This window comes from Megascapheus bottae, chromosome 1, assembly GCF_031878675.1.
Source record: "Megascapheus bottae isolate mThoBot1 chromosome 1, mThoBot2.hap1, whole genome shotgun sequence".
Classification (NCBI taxonomy): domain Eukaryota; kingdom Metazoa; phylum Chordata; class Mammalia; order Rodentia; family Geomyidae; genus Megascapheus; species Megascapheus bottae.
Genome location: NC_143509.1, coordinates 21,943,152 through 21,963,140, shown reverse-complemented (window position 1 = coordinate 21,963,140; position 19,989 = coordinate 21,943,152). Strand labels below are relative to the sequence as shown.

The 19,989-nt window shown below is 38.6% G+C and overlaps 1 protein-coding gene across 1 annotated transcript in view; it reads right to left on the bottom strand.

Moving 5' to 3' along the window:
• Positions 1 to 14,179: 14,179 nt before the first annotated feature.
• LOC150068499 (uncharacterized) overlaps positions 14,180 to 19,989 on the bottom strand; it is a 24,389-nt gene continuing 18,579 nt past the window's right edge. Inside the window, exons 6-7 of the mRNA XM_090328707.1 lie at positions 18,660 to 18,857; positions 14,180 to 14,483 (exon numbers count right to left, since the gene is read on the bottom strand). Of these exons, the coding sequence (XP_090184833.1) occupies positions 14,372 to 14,483; positions 18,660 to 18,857 (310 nt within the window). The 3' untranslated portion in view covers positions 14,180 to 14,371. The remainder of the gene's footprint in view (positions 14,484 to 18,659; positions 18,858 to 19,989) is intronic.

The window sequence follows — 19,989 nt, the reverse complement described above, 5'->3', positions numbered from 1 at the left end:
ATCTGAGCCCAATTTCTTGATTTGCATATTAGCTGTGATTCTTCTTTGCTTTGTCACTCTCTCCTCTTTACACACACGTGTGCTGACTGTCTTCTATCCTTTATTTATTCTGCTGTCTTTCCACAGAAGTACTTATTCAATTTCAACTGGGAACTTTACATTAAAGGACACCCAGTTGCTATATATTTCAGCCTCACATCTGCATCTTCAACATTTTACTGCCCAACTCTGTTTGGGGTTCAGTTGCTCCAAAGTAATTTTAACAAACACATTTTTTTCTTTTTTTAAGTGCTTTATTAGCCTTAAACAGGAGTTGCCATTGAACAAGGCAGTTTATGAATACAATGCATCTTGATCAATGTCAACTTTTTCACATTTTTATATGTAGAAAGGAGAGAGTATACCCAAGCTTGCAACTTTGTAAGACATGTGAAGAAATGGAACTTTACTCTGAGTATTGGACTGCACATTACAATGTCAATGTGGCAAAATTATGATTTTTAGAATCAACAGTTGGTGTTTAAATTTGAGCTTCTGTCAAAGGGACTTCAGATGTGAGAGATGCCACCCCCTGTATTAGCCTTTGCTTTGATCATCTTTGCCCATTTATATTATAATAGACACTCTACTCCTTTAAGATACACAATAGGTTAGATCAGAGTCTTGGGTTATGAAACTACAGGCTAGTAATGACTAAAATGTTGACTTTTCCTTTGCATCACATGTCAGCTCCTTTAAACAAAATGCTATATCACTTTTCTTTACAACCTGCCACTTTCTTTCGAAATACTCGTTCTAACAACTGCATTGGTATTTCTCCTGTTTGCAATCTCCAATGGATATAATACTTTATAAAATGCAGACATGCAACTCTTTCTACAAATTGACTGACTATAAGATACATCTTTGTATATTTAGTAAACTTTGTGAAGAATTAAGACTTTTGAGCATTCAGGATGGTGTATTAGTTGTTTTGTTTTCATGAAAGCAATCATCTAACAAAATAGATCAGGAGTAATTTCTACTTCTCATTATTTTGTGAATCTGCTCTAGAAAGTTCCTTCTTATTTTTTCTTTCCTTACGCATGGAATGTTGATGTTTACAGCTACAAGGATAAATGATTTTCATTTTCACCATGGGATTGCTCCTGAAAATGTTAGATATTGATTCTTTTGTTGGAAATACAATAAAGTCATTTTTATAAACATGTTCCTTCTTTTTCCTTTAAGATGAACATGTGAAATGCATGCTCTTGCTCCTTCTGATAAATCACAGCCTAACTTAAGACTTCCACATCATTTTTTTCATATTTTTTGATTAGGGCAATAAAAAGACCCCCAAAAAGGATTTGGAAACTGAAAATTAAAATAGATATTTCTCTTGTGGCAAACCTTAGTATTATTTTTTCTCCTACGAATTTTGAGTGAACCCATTTGGCAGAAAAATGCTCTGCAAATGGAAGTAAAGTTGCAGAAGAGATTTCTAGTTGAGAAAGACTTTCCACTTAATGGAATCCTGGTGTTTCCCATCCATCCTGTATTCATTGAATGATAATAGAAAGCAGTATTTCCCCCTGGTACAGAAAAACAGCATATTGACTCTATGATAAAACAGCTATACATTTAATTATAAATATTTATTTCTTATACCACCGATGGAAACAATACATATCAGTTTTCTTACAGAGGAGAACATAATATTCTTCACCACAACTGAAACACTTCCCTGCCTTTAAATGTGCCCATTTGTCTTGGCATTTGTCCTGGAATGTACTGCTTCATTTGCAACATGACCCATGAACAGATTGATCTCTGACTGTTGTCAAAAAAAGAAATCTACAAGGTCATGTATTAGATCTGAAAAATAATAATGTCTACATCTGATCTATTTATCTCTAGGGAGATGATAGTGCTATAAAAGGATAAGTGCACACAAGAAACAACCCCACAGCATTTTGATTTTGTAAATGAAGCTATTCACCATCAAAATTCTTCTGACAAGAAGCAAGGAGACTATAGCCAAATGAGATTATGGCTGTCCTCAGGCGACAGGTAGTTTACAAGAGCCATAGCAAGCACTTTTCAGTAGGCTAAAACCATCTTGATGGCCTCCCATTTATTTCACATGTCTTAGCTTCAGTGAAAGGCAGCTCCAGTCTTCTTGGCCCCTTCAGGCAGGAAACTGTGAGAGCAAAGCCTTTGAAATGAAACATTGACTCAAGCCGAATAACAAATCGGAAGAAAGTTGCTTAACAGAGGGCATCAAATGTTCTCCACTTTGGGTGGGTCCCTCAGAATTCAATGGATTATTTCTTCTCACAGTAGCCTTCATCTACAAGAAAGATGTGGCAGTATTATACTGCCACAAGATGTGGCCCCACATCTTTGGAATGATTTGTGTCCTAGCATCTAGGAAGCCATTTGAAAAATAACATATATACATTGAAATACAAAATATTTTAGAGCGTTGTTGGATGGGAAGTCTCTTCTCAAGCTTTAAAATCAAATTAGACAACTCTATTTTCATTTCCAGTTCTAGTGCAGGTGGTGAGGGTGTGGAGTGTTTGTGTAGACTTGGGTTACTGACACAGACATGATAGAAAACCCAACTCCTAAGTGAAGGCTGGCAAAGGAATATTATGCAGTCTGTGCATCCAGTCATAGAGCATCTGACAATGGGCAAGTATCACTGTTTCCTTTTAAAAATACGGAATATATAATGGTACCACCACTACAAATTTTTTGCTTTAGGCTATTTGGGTTTTTACGCTGTGTGTGTGTGTGTGTGTGTGTGTGTGTGTGTGTGTGTGTGTGTGTGTACGTGTGTGTTACTAGGGTTTGAACTCAAAGCCATCTGCTCTTGCTTGGGTTTTTGCTCAAGGCTGGTGCTTTATCACTTGAGCCACAATTCCACTTCTGCCTTTTTATTGTAGCCCAGCCACCGGCTTTGAACCTTGATCCTCATATCTCAGCCTCCTAAGTAGCCAGGATTACAGACGAGAGCCACCAGTGCCAGATCCCTTATGAGTTTTTCTATGTCACCCCGAAGGACCTTCGCACAAACTTGAAAACCTATAACAGTGAATTTGACAGTATTCAGAAATCAAAATAGGACCAAGGAAAGGAGAACTTTTATGTAATTATATCTTCAGATAACCAATGGTTTCCCCCTTATAGAAACCCAAGAGGCATTCTCAGTTACAAATTGACACGAGTTACCATAACTTGCTTTCTAAAGAATATAATTAGTTCTAGAGATAAAGCAATAACCTTTCATCCTAAGATCTCACCAGAATTCTTAAGTATATATTTTTAAAGGTCAGACTATGTCACTACTTGATCCGGCAGAATCCAAAATCAGGTTTCTCTGACAAGATGTGATTTGTTTCCCTGTTGGATTATATCGAGCTGTTTTTTTGGCACTGTGTTAAAGAACACAATGACAGACTGTTATCTATTAGAGGAGACAGGAAAAGAGGCTGTGCTAATCACTAGCAAGGCTAGAGATGTTTTGCAAGATGAATGAAATATTAGGCTTCTACATCAACTTAATTGGATTCCAAATTTGTTCTCAAAAATTAAATCCTTGTTTCCTGCCTCTTATTGCTTACCTTGCTTTATTTTCTTGCTGAGGTGACAACATACTTCATCGGTTATAAGTTATTAGCTGTCTAGTGTAACCATTAGATAGAACGTGACTCCCTCTAACCAGCAGGACAATTATGAAAACGGTCATCTTCCTTTTCCCATCTTGCTCAGAATAGACTCAACTCTAGAATATATCATTTGTGAAAGGGAGAAGAAAATGAAACAGTTACTTTTTTTGCAAGTCTATTCTGTCTTATGTTCTTTACCTAAATGAATATAGAACTCAAATGAAATATTCTGGAGTCAAGTATTCCACTGAGACATGGCATTGTTAAAGATGACAAAGGTGTTTATTGCTGGCTGGTAGCTGTCCTGTTCTGGACTCCCAAGAATGTCTCAGAACAAAGGGCAACACTGTCCTCTTGTAGGGCAAGGCTGATAGATGCAAAATCCATACACAGGTGGTGTGTACATGCAAGCAAGCAAGAAAGCAAGCAAGCAAAGTTACAGAAGCAGAAATTAGCAGCTAGTGATAGCAATTACAACTCAGGTAGATGTTATCAATATTAAGCAAAACAACAATTTTGGTATCTGTTATTGATCATCATGCAAAACAAGGTTCACATTCCAGACTGATCAATTTTGAATAATTTCTGGAAGTTTCTGGTGACAAGCTAGAAAGTATGCAAGCTAAATGTAAATGTAATAATGAGGTGGTTATGCTTTGTTTCCTTCATTCCTCTCTTTTAAGCAAGTGGATGGGCAATTTTCATAAGAAATTTTCCCAAACAATTTCATGGGGTTACCTGCTAGAGCCATTAGGGGTGGGGGCACTTCTGCAGCTGTCCCTGGATGTCAGAGATAATAACACATAGTGGGGTGGGGGCAGGGTCAACAACTGTGATCAGAACTGAGCAGACAGCATACTGCTGATGCCCCTGGAGGCTAGAGGTGCATACAGTTCCAGGACTGGGGGTAGGACCAGCATAGGGTATTTAATTTCTAAACTTCTACACAAGTATCCACCATATTGCCTCAATCTTCCAGTGACAAATTGTAAACCAGTGTCCTTGGGAGCAAAAATTTCAGCAAAGACAAAATGGCCTCCCCTCCAAAGAGACCATGCAGCTATATGTCAGCTGATCTTGTTTGAGAGGGCAAATTCCAATTCCCTTTCTCCAGCATATCAATTTCTGTAGTTTTGCTGGAGAACTTTGCTTCGTCTTGTGAGGCCTGTGCCGCTTGCTAGTTTCCTGATTTCTCGATGGTATGTTTCTGTTTATTTCAACTTACTTGAAAATGCTGGGATACTTCAGAATTTGTTTTAATTTTGATAAACAAGGAGGCCCAGGAATGGAGGTAGCCCTTATTTGATCATCGTACGGATGAAGCAGTGCAACTTTGCAAATATGATGAAAGTACAAACAGGAATGGTGAAAATCAGGCTAGTCTTACCCAACCAGCATAGTAAGGATTAGCAAGGATTTGCTTCCAGACTGGAGACCAACTCCACCTGGGGTTCACACATCTGTCCTGTTCCAGCTATGCAGAGTTCACATTTGCAAAAATGTCAGCTTCAGAATGTGGGGATCAGCTCTGCCAAATGTTAGTCTGTAGCTGGGATTCATTGACCTACAGTTTTTCAGTCCCTTTTATAATGGTGACTTCATTCTGGCTGGCTGCCTTTGTCTTGTCACGTGAATAACACCTTGACTATGTGAGCTGACAGAAACATTTCAGTGCTATGTATACAGTCTATGTATAAACTTTGAAAATGCCGTATCCCTGAGATATTAATGAGAGCATTTCTGGCTGTCTGCACCATTTCCTAACCATCATGGAAATTTGACAGGAAGGTTGAGATGAATTTAAAGACTGAGAATGATTTCTTTCAGTAAGAAATGAACCATGGGGATGAATCAGATTTTGCATAAAAGCCCAAAGTTCAGCTCTGAAAAAAATACTATTCATACTCTGGGCATGCTAATATATTCTTGTTGTCCTATTAATAGAAAAATGTTAAGTTTGTTATGGTTGTATTATACAATATTCTAATTACTTAGTGAAATTTTGATATACTTGTTCTCAGTAACCATAGCAATAGTTATAATCAGAGCTAACCTAAATTAAACATGTCCTAGCCAAACCCTGTTGTTTTCTATTATCGTTTTATTTGATCGATAAGGATATACTGTCCAATAAAATAGAAAGTGGTACTTTTCTCATCTTTTTTAATGTGGGAAACACACTCTTGAGAGTTCTGTATTTCTTCATTACAAATTACCACAAACTTAGCACATTAGGCCACATGCATCTAAGAGATACTATATTTCCATAAGTTGGGAATCCAGGTAGAAGTTTCTGGCTTGGCTTCTTCCTTAGGATCTTATAATGCTAAATTCAAGGCTGCATTCTCAAGGAAAGAACCTGCTCTGTAACCTGCCTAGGTGATTACTGACAGAATCTGGTTTCTGGAGATGATGGAGCTGGGATCTCCTTGCTACAGCTTCCTGGTGGTCACTGCTAGGTCTAAGAAGCTGCCCACATCTTGAAGCTGCCCCTCCATCTTGAAAAATGACAAGTCTTATCTTAGATCTCTGGTTCCTCTACTTCTGATACCTAGGCCCATATTTCAAAGGCTTGTGTAGTTAGAGAGGCACATCCTTTCTTAAACATAACTATGCTAAAGGAATAAACAACCTCAGTTCTCAGCTCTTACCTTCACTCCATAGGCAGCACATTATACTAGGATGCATTCATTGTGGGTGAAACTCAAATTCTGGTTACTAACCCACCCAATAAAAATGCAAATAACTGTCCTAGATAACAGAGCTAAAAACAGGTAACTTGCGAATAGGAACACTTAACTGAGTATAGAGCTTCAACTCTTTTGCCATTTAGATCCTGCATGTTGAATTTAAGACTATAGAATTAGTAGGTGATGTTTGGGCAGAATGTTATTAATCCTGAGTTCCCCAGAATTCTGGAATAATCTTTCATGGAGTGTCTCATCTCTTGCCTCATTTTAAAATCCTAAATTTAACTTGCAGAAAAACGTAGAACTTACGATTCACATATTCCTATCAGACAAGTTCTTCAATTAAAATCATACTGCACTTACCCCTTCATTTCTTCCTCATATGTACATACTATTCATGAACAACTTTATTGCAGTGTGATTTGCATGCCATAAAATTCATTTGTTAACTTTAGACCACCTCCGCCATTCCCTGAAAGGATGCTACATTTAACCCCGCCCTTTTACGAATCAAATCTTTATCTCTAGATTTGTTAGTTTTTATCATCTTACACAGTTGGAGTCATATGATTAGTACTTTATCACTGGCTCTATTTTTTTAATTTGGTCCCTTGAGATGCATGCCTGTGACAGAACCCATCTCTACTGAATCCTGTTTCTACCTCCAAATGTTATTCATCATACAAGTATATTATATCTTGATCATCCATCCACGTATTGGCAGACATTTGTGTTGTATCATTTGTGTTTGGTCATTATAACTATCTTATAGATGTTTGGGATGCATGCTTTTATTTCCTTGGGGTAGGTGCCTAGAAGTGGGAATTCCGGATCATATGGTAATTCCATGTCTGATGGTTTATGAAAAGGTTAGTTCCTTGGAACCTAAAGGATCAATACCTATTCTAATGATGGGTTCAGGTCTACAAAACCAGATCTTAGATGAACCTGTTCTTGACACAGCAGCAATACTGAGGTGGGGACATTCACAGTGATAAACTTTTGTTTGGTTTTTAGTCATAGAATAACAAATTGTACTGTTCACATTTCACCCTGAATCAGCCCCACACCAGACTGTCCCTTCCCCACTGGCCTTGCTCTAGTCTGTCTTGTGGGAAATGTCTCTCTCTCTCTCTCTCTCTCTCTCTCTCTCTCTCTCTCTCTCTCTCTCTCTCTCTCTCTCTCTCTCTCTCTCTCTCTCTCTCTCTCTCTCTCTCTCTCTCTCTCTCTCTCTCTCTCTCTCTCCCCCTTCCTCCCTCCCTCCCTCTCTCTCTGAGTTTCTAAAGTCTTCAGAGATTGCACTGCTAAGATAATTTAAGGGAAGTTGCTTGTCTAATGAGAAAGGGAAGGGAGGCTGAGCCCTGGGGGAAACCGGCCAGCACCCTTCACGAAGGAGGAACCGGCTGGGCAAGAGCAGGCCTGTGGGTCTAGCTGAGCTCCAAGCTCAGGGCCTGCCACAGCGAGGCCTCCCCACGTGGGGGGCCCTGCCATGCAGGCCGGACGAGATCCGGTGGTGGCATCAGGACCTCAGTCCCTGTGCAAGGATTCCAGGGGATCTCAGGCAAACGCCATTGTCCAGAGCTTCCCCAGACAAAGGCCCACAATCAGAGCATGTGCGGCCACTTTGTGAGCAGCTGCAGTGTATGTAGAACCGCCTGCAGCCAGGCTCTCCTAAATACAGCCTGAGCATGGACTGAGGGAGCTTGCTTGCTTGCTTGCTTGCTTGCTTGCTTTTATTTATTCATTCATTTGTTCATTTGTTCATTTATTCATTTATTCATTTTTACAATTACAAAGCTATCTAAGGAAAACTGCCCCATCCATTTTGTCTCCTGCTGGTCAGTAACATGATGTCATTCCTTTTAGCACTTTTGTCTTACAGTGCTTCCTTTTTGGGGGGAAGGGGGACTTGAGTTGTATATGCTGGCACTTTATTATTTATTATACTCCATCCTCTTTCCTCAAGTGTTTCGGTTGTTGTCTCCCCCCTCACCCCTCCCATTCTCCAGTCCTGCAAGCCCTGAGGCTTGAACTCAAGGCCTTGATGTTGCCCTTGAACTTTTTAAATTCAAGGTTAGCACTCTACCATTTAACCCACAGCTCCAATTCTGACTCTTTTGGTGTTTAATTGGAAACAAGAATCCCAAGGACTTCTCTTGCCAAGGCTGGCCTGGAACTGCAATCCTTAGCGTTCAACTTCCTGAGTAGCTAGGATTTACAGTAGTGAGCCACCAGTACCTGGCTGGTCCACTTGTTTTAAAATCTGGATTCCCCTTTTAAGATTTTAATCCTTTTGAGGGCAGGCCCTGAGGGAATCCTGTACTTCTTTGGGCAGAACCTAGAAAAGATGAAGTGACTGTCAATTAGCTTAATGTGTTAGATAGGCATTAATCATTTCTTATAAGGAAATCTTCTGTTAGAGATATTGTACATTTTATTATGAAGGAGGAAATATAAACTAAGAAGTAACTTTTCCAGCTAGGCCACAGTGGCTCGCTCCTGTAATCCTAGCTACTCAGGAGGATAAGATCTGAGGATCGAGGTTCAAAGCCAGATCAAGCACTAAAGAACGTGAGACTCTTATCTCCAATTAACCACTAGAAAACAGGAAGTGGGGCTGAGGCTCAAGGGGTGGGCATTAGCCTTGAGAAGAGCTCCTGGACAGCGACTCGGCCCAGAGGAAGGGCCATAGCCTTGAGCTGGAGCGCTCAGGGACAGTGCTCAGGCCGAGAGTTCAAGCCCACAAAAATGATGATGATGATGATGATGATGATGATGATGACGATGATGATGATAGGACAATGGATTTCATATCTGGGCATGAGATAAAGTGAATTCAACATTGATTTTGCCAGCTGAGCTATCTATTCTAAGCTCCATCCTGACTAAGGAAAATACACTTAGAGTTTGTGGAGAAGCTGTATAAATGGAAACAGGATAGAGTCATACTGTTAATACTAGAGGTGAGATAGCAGGACCACTGATTAGTGGTCATATGATCTGGATTGGCAGTGCCATCCAACATTTCTTAGCTGGATGATTTCAAAGAACATCTTCTAACATCTGAGTCCCCAGTTTCTGGAAACATTCTGTAGGAACAATATCTTGCTTTAGGGGTACTTTAGTCACAGTGATTTAAAAAAAAGTATGCCTGGCACAAAATAAAAGGATGGAAGATCTCTTGGCTCCTGGTTTGAGTTCATAGTGAGGCAACTCTAGTATAGTTCCTGAACTGTGATAGGCAGACATTACGGAGGAAGAATGTAGAGGGGAAAGTGTCTCATTTCATGGCATCCAGAAACTAAGAATGAAACAGAAAAGGGCCACAGACAGGAGACCCTGAGAAAGCACTCCTGCAGACCTTCTTTTCCTACCCAGGATCACCTCCAAAGGTTTCCCCAAATAGTGCCACCTACTAGATGATGAGGAAGGCTTTATACATGAGTCTGATGGGTATCCCATACCCCAACCAAAACAGAACTTCGAAGTTCATTATACTCCCTGAAACTCAACTGCACATTTCTCATACGAGGAAGTCAGTCCTGGGTCTCACCATTATTTGAAGGCAAAACTTGGAATTAGAGCCCAGCTCCATGGCTTTGCTTCCACACCAGTGGATTGTATCCCAACGGATACTAGCATCGCCCATGCTTCAGCAAAAGTAGTGACACTTCAACCTCATTTCAAGTCAATCAGAATCTCTTGGGGTTGAGATCAGGTTTTGGTATTTTGCTATGGTTCTCAGGTGATTATTATGAACTCGGGGTTGAGAATCCCCATTTTATGCCAGTTTCTTAGAGAGCAAAATAATGCCCAAATATTAGCTGATGAATTTAAAAAAAAATACTTTTCATGATTTTTTAATTGCCTTTGTTCTGTAAGCATAGACATGGAAACATCCATTGCTTTAGGGTAGGGTAGATTCTCCCAAAAAAAATTTTAAAAAGTCATTTTTAGCTTTGAATTTCAAAATAGACTTTCAGAAGTACATATCCAAAAGAGTGTAAAAGGTTAGCCTTCAGTTAATGGGATTAAGTAGTTGAGCTAGCAAAGAGGTTTTTTTTTTTATTACAAAATCTTTCTTTAATTTTTATTTTTTGCCAGTCCTGGGGCTTGAACTCAGGGCCTGGACACTGTCCTTGGACACATTTTGCTCAAGGTTAGCGTTCTGCCACTTGAGCCACAACACCACTTCTGGCTTTTTCTGTGTATGTGGTGCTAAGGAATTGAACCCAGGACTTTGGGCATGCTGGGCAAGTACTCTATCAATAGGCCATACTCCTAGCCCACAAAATCTACCTTTTAAGTATTGAAAGTCAGAGGCTGCAGCCTCCGACGTGGAATGTCAATGAATCGTACAAGAGAGGAGGCAAAGAGTATGTTTCATTTTGAAGGAACATAAAAACCACAGTAAAGACTATAGTTTCCATAGCTGGGGGATGAAGAACTTGAGGAAAAAATTGAAAGCAGACAGTAGATGGATATCTTGCACTAGCTACCCAGTGTATTATTCAGGATTTTCCAGAGAAATAGACACAATGAAGAGATGAAAGAATGAGAGAGAGACATACACAGAGACAGAAACAGAGAAAAAGACAGGCAGAGACAGAGAAATAGATAATAATATAGCTTCATCGATATTAGTTCTGATACTAGAACTTTCTGTTATGAAATATGAATAGGGAATATTTATTTACCTAATTATGATCATATACATCTCATGCTTGAGCTAGATAAAAGTGGCTGCCATCATCCGATGGGGCTGTGACTGGACATTTAGAAATGGACATTCGTATTACAGTGGAGGAGTATACCTCTCAGCTCAGGAAAACAGGCAGCTGGCAAGCAGAGAGGAAGTTTTCCTGTATTGTCAGCCTGTACTCCTGCACAGAAGTTCCAAGATGAGTCTCTTGATGTGAACAAAGGAGAGAAGTCTGTGTTGGTGGATGAGCTGGGGTGGGGGGAAAAGGGAGGAAGAAGAGAGATGAAGACAGAGATACAAGTAGAGACAGAGAAAGAGCTGGTGTCCACAACATTTTTGGGGTATAGAAGGATGAGAACAGCTTAATGTACTATGTTATTTCTCTTCTCCTTTGTTGCCCTTTGGTTAATCTGATATTGTTCCTGTATCTGATTTTGTTACCTGGTATGTTGTATATACATTTATTTGTTTATTTGAATTAGGAAAGGGAAGGGGGAAAACAAGATGATTGGGAGAGGGTGGGGGAAGCAAAATGGGGACAAAAACAGTAAGAAGGGGTATCAATGTCTAAGATGTAATGCACCTACTGGCAAATGTAACCCCTCCATATATTACCTTGATAATAAAAAAATAAAATGAAAAATACAATCCATAAAAAAAGAAGGATGAGAACAGGAAAGACCTTTGCAAGCCTCATCCATAGAGAATTCTGCTGTGCCATTACCTAGTTTGCCTAACAATTCACCCTCCTCTCCTTGGTTACAGGGGAAGAGACTGGAAAAACAAAACTCCTGCTGTGAGTGGTGTGGGGTCCAAGGTGAGTGATAGCTCCCAAGGAGAAGCCCATGACTCTGAAACATATAATATACAATTAATTCCTTCCCTGACACTAGAAATTCAATCTCAAGAAGTTACACTCCGATTTTATTCACCCAACTCAAAACTCTTTAGAAACCACACAGTTCTATAAACTAGAATTAAGATGGCTCTTCAAAGAACTTATATTTTGGATGACATTGTCAAAAATAAGTAGTCTCTAAAATATAAAGTGAAAAGAACCATTAAAAAGACCTAGCTCAAAGACTCTGAGAGTTTAGAGAAGTATGTTTTTATAAGACACAGATTCTACTATGATTTTTATAAAGTACCAGTAGATGGCTGGTATGACCTTTCAGAAAATTGTAAAGAAAGTGAGTATTACACTTTTCTTTGCTGAGTGGGAATAAAAGCAGATGAGCTAATAAACACCGGCATGATTCAAATATTGATGCTTTGGTTCTAAAGCACTAAAACGAACTAGAAATTTTTCTCCATGGCTGTAATTGGCCCTTTAAAATACTAGGCATCTATTAACACAGTTTGGGTAATGCAAAGACAAGCAATTAGTTATAATTGTACTATTCTAGAAAGAAATAACACTTGAAAGTAGATGACTTCTAAAAGATGTGAAAAATAAGTTTGCTAAAATTTTCTTTTAATTTGGTATAGGAGATTCATTCTATGATTAGTCTACTTTGAATGCTTAAAAAGATTTCAAGAAAATAAAGTTCTTTCTCTAGTTAATTTCTCCCTCCCCCTCCCCATTTTCCTGATCTACATCCTAGTGTAAAAGAATAAAAAACAAAATATTTCCATGAATTCGATGCTGGGAAAAATCATCTACAAATATAACTAGTTGATAAATTTCAATAATTAACTGGAAAGTTGTAGACCTGGTTATCAATTCAATATTGGAAAAGACTTCTTAAGGATCAGACTAGAGCAAAAAAATAATTTGGTTGGATATTTTAAAGAATTCAGTCTGTGCCAAGATGAAGTAGAAACCCTTCTTTAGATGTTGTAGAGTTAGTGTAGGTATTTCCTGGTACCAGGAAGAAGCTCCAGCAGACAACTTGCAAGTTATCTTCATGCACTGAGTAAGCTAATATATAAGTTAGTCAGTGCTCCTTAACTCTCTCAGAGAATTGTAGCCCCTCGCTATTTAATCCATGAAATCATTTTCAGCTGAGCCATATAGTTAATCGTGAGTCTGCATACAGTGTCCATTAGGGTAACAATAAAATCTGGACTCGAAATTAGACATGATAGTGTAAGTGGCATATGTGGCATAAGTCTAAGTGACATAAATCTAAGTGATATTCTTCTTAGGCTTTCATCTCCATGATATGAAGAGCCCAGTATTTCAGAACAATGAATGCAAGTATGACACGGGAACTTGCTATAGTTCTGTTGAATTCCATTGTGCCCAGATATCCACCATTTTGTGAACTATGCTTGAGATTTCCAATAGGCATAACTTCATTGCTGATAAGAAGTGTCTGCCTATTTCAGTGTGATATTCCAGACATGCTAAGATGCAGTGAAAGAATGATTCTGGTCTCCAGCCATTCTAGAAGATGCAAGAAAGAACTCAAACAGTGATCTAGCTGACTAGTTTTCTTGCCTCTTCATTTTGATTTCCAATACTGTGATCACAAAGTCTTTGTTTGAATGCATTTCACTTAAACTCTTACTGATGCATCCTCCCTGATAATTCTGCCCACCATGAATGGTTTTCTACAATGGTCATCTATCCATACATCTGCCACTTGTAGTGCTTGCTCAGCTGTTTCAGGGAGGTGACATAGTCATAGAACAAGCTACCTTCCAGGCCCTAAGTTGACAGAACTGTGCGGATTGGGAGAGAAGAGGTTATGGAGAAAAATCACAACATTCTACAGACAATGGTTGATGCCATCAGCTGCTCTTATTACCTTGTTAACATCTTTCACAAGGGGTGGGAGAGGGGAGATAAAAGGAAAGGGAAGGAAGAGAGATAAAGGGAGGAGAGCAGATGAGGAGGGGAAAGGAGGGAAGAGAGGAGGGGAGGAGAGGGAAGGACAGGGAGCAGAGGAGAGAAGGGAGGAGGCATGAGGGGAAAGAGAGTAGAGGGAAGAAGAGTAAGGAAGGGTTGAGAGGGGAGGGGAAGGTGAGAGAAGAATGACAAGGCAAGTATTAACAAGTACAATTGTGTGATTACCATTTAGATCAGAGATCACCAAACCACACTCTCTCACGTTTGATTTTTTGAATAGAGTTTAATTGAGACCTATCTGCACCCACAAACGTGGGTGTCTGTAGCTGTTCTGTTTTTCAGTGGCTGAGGCATGAAGCTGTGACATCACACACATGGTCCACAAAGCCCCAGAGATTTGCCATCTACTTCTTCCCAAATGATTCTCCTCATGTGATTTAGAGGTAGAAGATTCATTGTGGAATCCTGCATATGTGGTGTGGATTAGCTTTTCAGAGCAATGGAGACTGTTCTCTTTTTGTGGAGTCCACTAGGATACAGTGCATAATTTTGAAAAACTGTGCGGTTCTGGGGGTAAACTATCTTCTGGTTGCTTCAAGAGCCCATCCAGCATTTTTAGGTTTGGCAAACAGGAGAAGACACTGAAGCAAAAGTTTAAAAAAATGAAAAGAAAAAGGTAACTACATCGAAGAAAAGCATTTTATTTTACCTTACTGTTAATAAGCCAAAAGGCTTGGCTTATTGTTACCAGAATGCTGAATGGCTGTCCTTGCTTCTCTTTCTTGTCTTTACAGTGGGCTAAAATCAAGTGATCACTCACATTCATTGTGTGAAGGACCCTGCTGTAGCTGGCACTCTGTAAGATCTAACAAATATTTTGGCAGAGAGTTAAGTATTGATCAGACAAAATAAGATTGCATACAATCTGTTTTTATAAGAGACTCTCATTCCAGATTTTATGGAGACCTATAAGGAAAAATAATCAACAGATTTAGCCAACTGGCTGTAAGAAAGAATGAGATCATGATAAATGTATTCATTATGAGAGAGAGAGAGAGAGAGAGAGAGAGAGAGAGAGAGAGAGAGAGAGAGAGAGAGAGAGAGAGAGAGAGAGAGAGTTCCCTATTTCTTTCAACATAGTTTGGCAGCACCTTTGTAGCTTATGTTTCAGATGAAGGATCACAAAGGGGTCCATTGAACGGCTCTTCTCAGCAGTGGTCGTATATACAGCAGTGTTCAGAGGCAGCATTTTTTGTCCATCAATATTCCTAAATCCGGGAATTCTGAGGGGTTTGGCCCAGAGGAATTGACAGGATTAGGATTTACAAATGAAAAGTCCTAAACCTTTCTGCACCTCTGCCTCCTGCTTCTCTACAGTGCCCGAATGGGTTGATTTGTACTCTCCATTTTACTCAAGATCAGAAGTATGGAAGTGACCACTAAGTGAAGAATAAAATCTCAGTCACCCGAGACTCCCATGTTCATACTTGACTTGCAGGAACACCTATCCACTCCTATTTAGGAAACACTAGGCTAGGGTGAAACAGTACCCAGGTAAGGGGGCTACCCTCCACCTGTAGGAGCTTACACTATTACAGGAACTTGTACTACAGTTGTCACTTAGTCCTTTCCCCTTTTCTGCTTTATACTGCTTCTTTATTGGAGGATCTGAAACAAAGCAGGGAGGTGAATGAAGTCACAGCCTAAGTGATAATGATTAAGAAAAGCTATGTCTGCAATAATATGGAAATATTCATTGGGTGTGGCCCAGATCTGATCCCCAATGACATATACGATTACCACATTTAAAGTACTAAGGAGATGACTCCAGTTTGGATGAACTTTAAACTTCAGCTTAGCTGTCCAGAAATCCTTTCTTCCTGCTCTTAAACCATCACATTTTTCCACACAAAGCCACTGGCATTATCTAAGCTGATGTAACCTACATTTACATAGTGAAAAACAGTGTACATCGATCTTGGACCCAAGGCAATAGAGTTAAAACAGAAAAGCTAAGGAAATTCTGCCCCACCTAACTTGATACCCACATCATGAATTTGGAAGACAGAATTATAGTGACATCCCAGGGCATATCAGTTTTCAGACATTCTTCATACCATTGTTGTATGGCATTTTTTTAAAGAAAGATAATGACTCTGTTGAAATGAAAATGGTTTATAAAATCTCACATTTAAATGAAGAACACTGAAATATAATCATCTTAAATTATCCTTATGGCCAGGAATATTTTCTCTTATGAATGATGTTGAAATGTCCAGCTAAATCTCCTCTGACTGTGGAAACTACCATTTTAAACTTCCAAATATTATTATGGTTAAATATTAGTTCAATATCGAAGCCATCATGCTGCCAATTTTCAGTGTTATGTAAAAACAACTGGATAATTTATGAGCATAGACATGAAATTTTGCTTTCAGACCATGGTCATAGGGGAGACAGCTCCAATAATGAGATTTATGTAGTAAGAACAAAGATGGGAATTTATATTTTGACAATATTTCATTGTGCAGCAGGAGGTGAAGAATCTAACATTATAAGAGCCTTTGGAACAGAATTGTGGTGATTGAAAAAATGGCAGTTTATGAAAGAAAGAGAAGAACTATGTCTATTATTGAAATTGGCTGTAGATGAAGACATATAATCATAGAATAGGAACTGGCTAGCCCCAGAGATAATTGAGAACTCTCTGAGACATATTCAGTTGAGAGGCAATGGGAGTAAATGAAAGTTTAGAATTCAAGTGCTTGCCGAGTGCAGGTGGTTAATGCCTGTAATCCTAGCTATTCAGGAGGCTGACACCTGAAGAAAATGATTCAAAGCCAGCTCACACAGGAAAGTCCATGAGATTCTTTTATCTTCAGTTAACCACCCCAAAAATGCTACAAGTGAGGCTGTGTATCAAGTGTAGAGCACCAGCTTTGAATGGAAAGAAGCTAAGGCACAGGCCAGAGTATCGGCAGAAAAGGAAGAAAGGAAGTTGATTTTCTTTTACTCTTTTTAATTCCCATAAGGACATCAACAATGACACAGAGAATTAGCTAGAATAAATAGGTGTACATGTATAATTTAAGTTTGTTTAGATTCCATTAATAAGATTAGGTACCTTTCCAAAGCTGACAAAATAAGAATGGTTTATTATTGCTAGGCTTTTGAGTTTTCAACCACAATCATTTCTATTATCTTTCTTTCTTTCTTTCTTTCTTTCTTTCTTTCTTTCTTTCTTTCTTTCTCTTTCTTTCTTTCTTTCTTTCTTTCTTTCTTTCTTTCTTTCTTTCTTTCTTTCTCTATTTCTGTCTTTTGGTCTGTCTGTCTGTCTGTTTCTCTGTCTGTCTTTTGCCAGTCATGGGGCTTAAACTTAGGGCCTGAGCACTGTCCTTGTGTTTTCTCAGGGCTAAGCTCTACCACTGAGATACAGCACCACTTCTAGCTTTTTCCGTGTATGTGGTACTGAGGAATCAAACCCAGGTCTTCATACATTCTAGGCAAACAGTCTACCACTAGGCCAATCTCCTATCCTCTTATTTCTTTTATTTTATCCTTTTTATTTCTATTTTTTATTCCTATTTTTATTCTTTCTATTTCTATTCTTATAATTTCTTTCTATTCTTTTAATAATGTCCTTTTAATAATGTTGTAGACTAATGAAGTAAAAACCAGAGGAGAAAGAATTTGTAATATTGTGTCCTAGAACTTGATATAAAGCTATATGATAAAATATTGGAAAATAAACTTTCATATTAAATACATAAGAGAAAATATATAGATTTGGGGAGTCTAAATGAAATATCTTTGTGTATGTACATATATAATTTATATATAAATATAAATATGTATACATATATGAAATTGAATTACAAGAGAGACGTGGAGTTTGGTGTTGGAGCAAAAATGTCAGATACTCAGTTCAAGTCCTGCTCCCAGGAACAGATAGCCAGACAGCCAGATACATGCACACCTGCGTACACACCCCCCTCCACATACGACTTAAAGTTAGTACAATAATTATGACCTACTCAAGGGAGAATAATTTGTGTGTGTGTGTGTGTGTGTGTGTGTGTGTGTGTGTGTACCTTTTCTAGAGCTGGAACCAAGGCCTAGGCATTGTCCCTAAGCTTTTGTGCTTTAAGACCAGCACTCTACCAGTTGAGCCCAGCTTCCCTTCCAGCGTTTTGGTGATTAATTGGAGTTAAGAGTCTCATAGACTTTTCTGCCTAGGGTGGCTTTGAATCTTGGATCCTTAGATCTCAGCCTCTTGAATAGCTAGAATTACAGGCACAAGCTGAAAATAATTTATGAAAGTTAAAAGATGAAGGAAAAGTTCCATACAGGATATTACCAATGGGAAGTAACCAACACATAAAATAAAAATGATAGATATTTTCTAACTGTATTTCAAGAAGAGATGGAAGTAGATTTGATTCAAACGATAGAACACTGGCTTTGAACCAAGAAAAGCCTATTACACACACACACACACACACACACACACACACACACAGAGTAAAGAATGGCAGTGGTGGCTGAATGCAGTAGTCATACTGTACATGCGTGAAAATGGAGCTAGGTAACTGGAGGGGTGGGAGAGATGGGGAGAATGACGACAGAAGGGGTGATACTGATCAAGACGGGCTCGCAAATTCATCTGCTGAATTAAACCCCCTGTACAGCAAATTGAAGATAATAAAAATAGACAATATTTTTAAAGCAAAAGAAAGAAGATGTATACAATGTGCAGTGAGATTAGAAGTGCACAAGTCAGTGTGTGCATCTGGTGGCTGAGAGCACTGGCACCTTACCTCTTTCTGTAGTGTTGGTGAAACTCACAAGGGTTCCTCCTCAAGGTGAGAGACACTAAGGGAGTTCTCCGCAGACCTGAGAGGCCATCCAGGGTCTCGATGTGGTTTTCAGCCAGAGATAGATGTTGAATCTGAGGTATCTTTGGGAGTTGTTTGAAAGACGTGAGATTGTTTTTGTTCATATATAAAACTCTGCAGCTGGAAACAGAATGTGCATGGCTAGTCGCTCGTCTCAAAGACCGTTGTTTAGTTTTCCTGGTGCAGAGACCTAGCCTAACTCTCCTGGATCACAGTCATGACACTGTAGACAAGAAGCAGGTGTTTCCCGCACATGTGGTTTGGAGATATAGGAGCAATGTGTAGATGAAGTATTTTGGGAACCCCAGGAAGGCCCATAGATCACAAGCTTACTGAATTAGGAGTTAAGTTTTCTGGCCAGTTGTATACACAGAATGTGTTGTGTATTTGGCTGAAAATGTAGCGTATTTGTACATGTTGCTGTGTCTTAAATAAGTAACTAGGTTCATATAATTCCCTCAGTGGAGAAAAAGAGAGATATCACTTGCTAAAAATGCGGTCTCCAAGTAATGAAACAGTTACTTTCCTTTCTATTTTTCCACATCAAAAAGAAAAAATTTCAATACCGAGAAAACAGCATTTTAAATCGGAAAAAAAAAATGCCTCTTTTATATAAAAGAAAACTAAACTGTACCCTCATGAGAAGCGAACTGTGTTAAGCATTTAAGTTCAATATATTTTTCTGATAGATTATGTTTCTCAATACTTTTGCCTTCAAACCATAATTGCACAAGATAGGGATAGTGGATATAATTTAGAATCTATCAATTGTACCTTGCCTTAAGGAAAAAACATTCTTTACATGTAAGTTGAGATTTAACAACATGAGAGAAAAACAAGGTCCTTAGACTTTACAAACTAATAATAATAATTACTATTATATAATAATATATGATGTGTAACATATAATATAGCATATATAATGTATAATACAATATAATTCATAATGTATAGTATAAATGTATAGTATAGTATACAGTATGGTGTATAATATATATTACTTATGATATATAATAACATATATGATATGTAACAATAATTACTATTATTGCTAGTTGTAAAGATGAGGTTAGAGCCAGAGAGAATGTCAACACAGAGAAATCAGAGAAACAATTTCAACTTGAACATCGTCTTTTTCCTGTTCATTAGCTTTTCCTGTTCATTAGCTTCATTTGCTTTGTTTTCACCCAATCTTTCACCATAAGTATGTTTTATGAAGGCTTTGTCATGATTCTGATAAGCGTTCCTATCA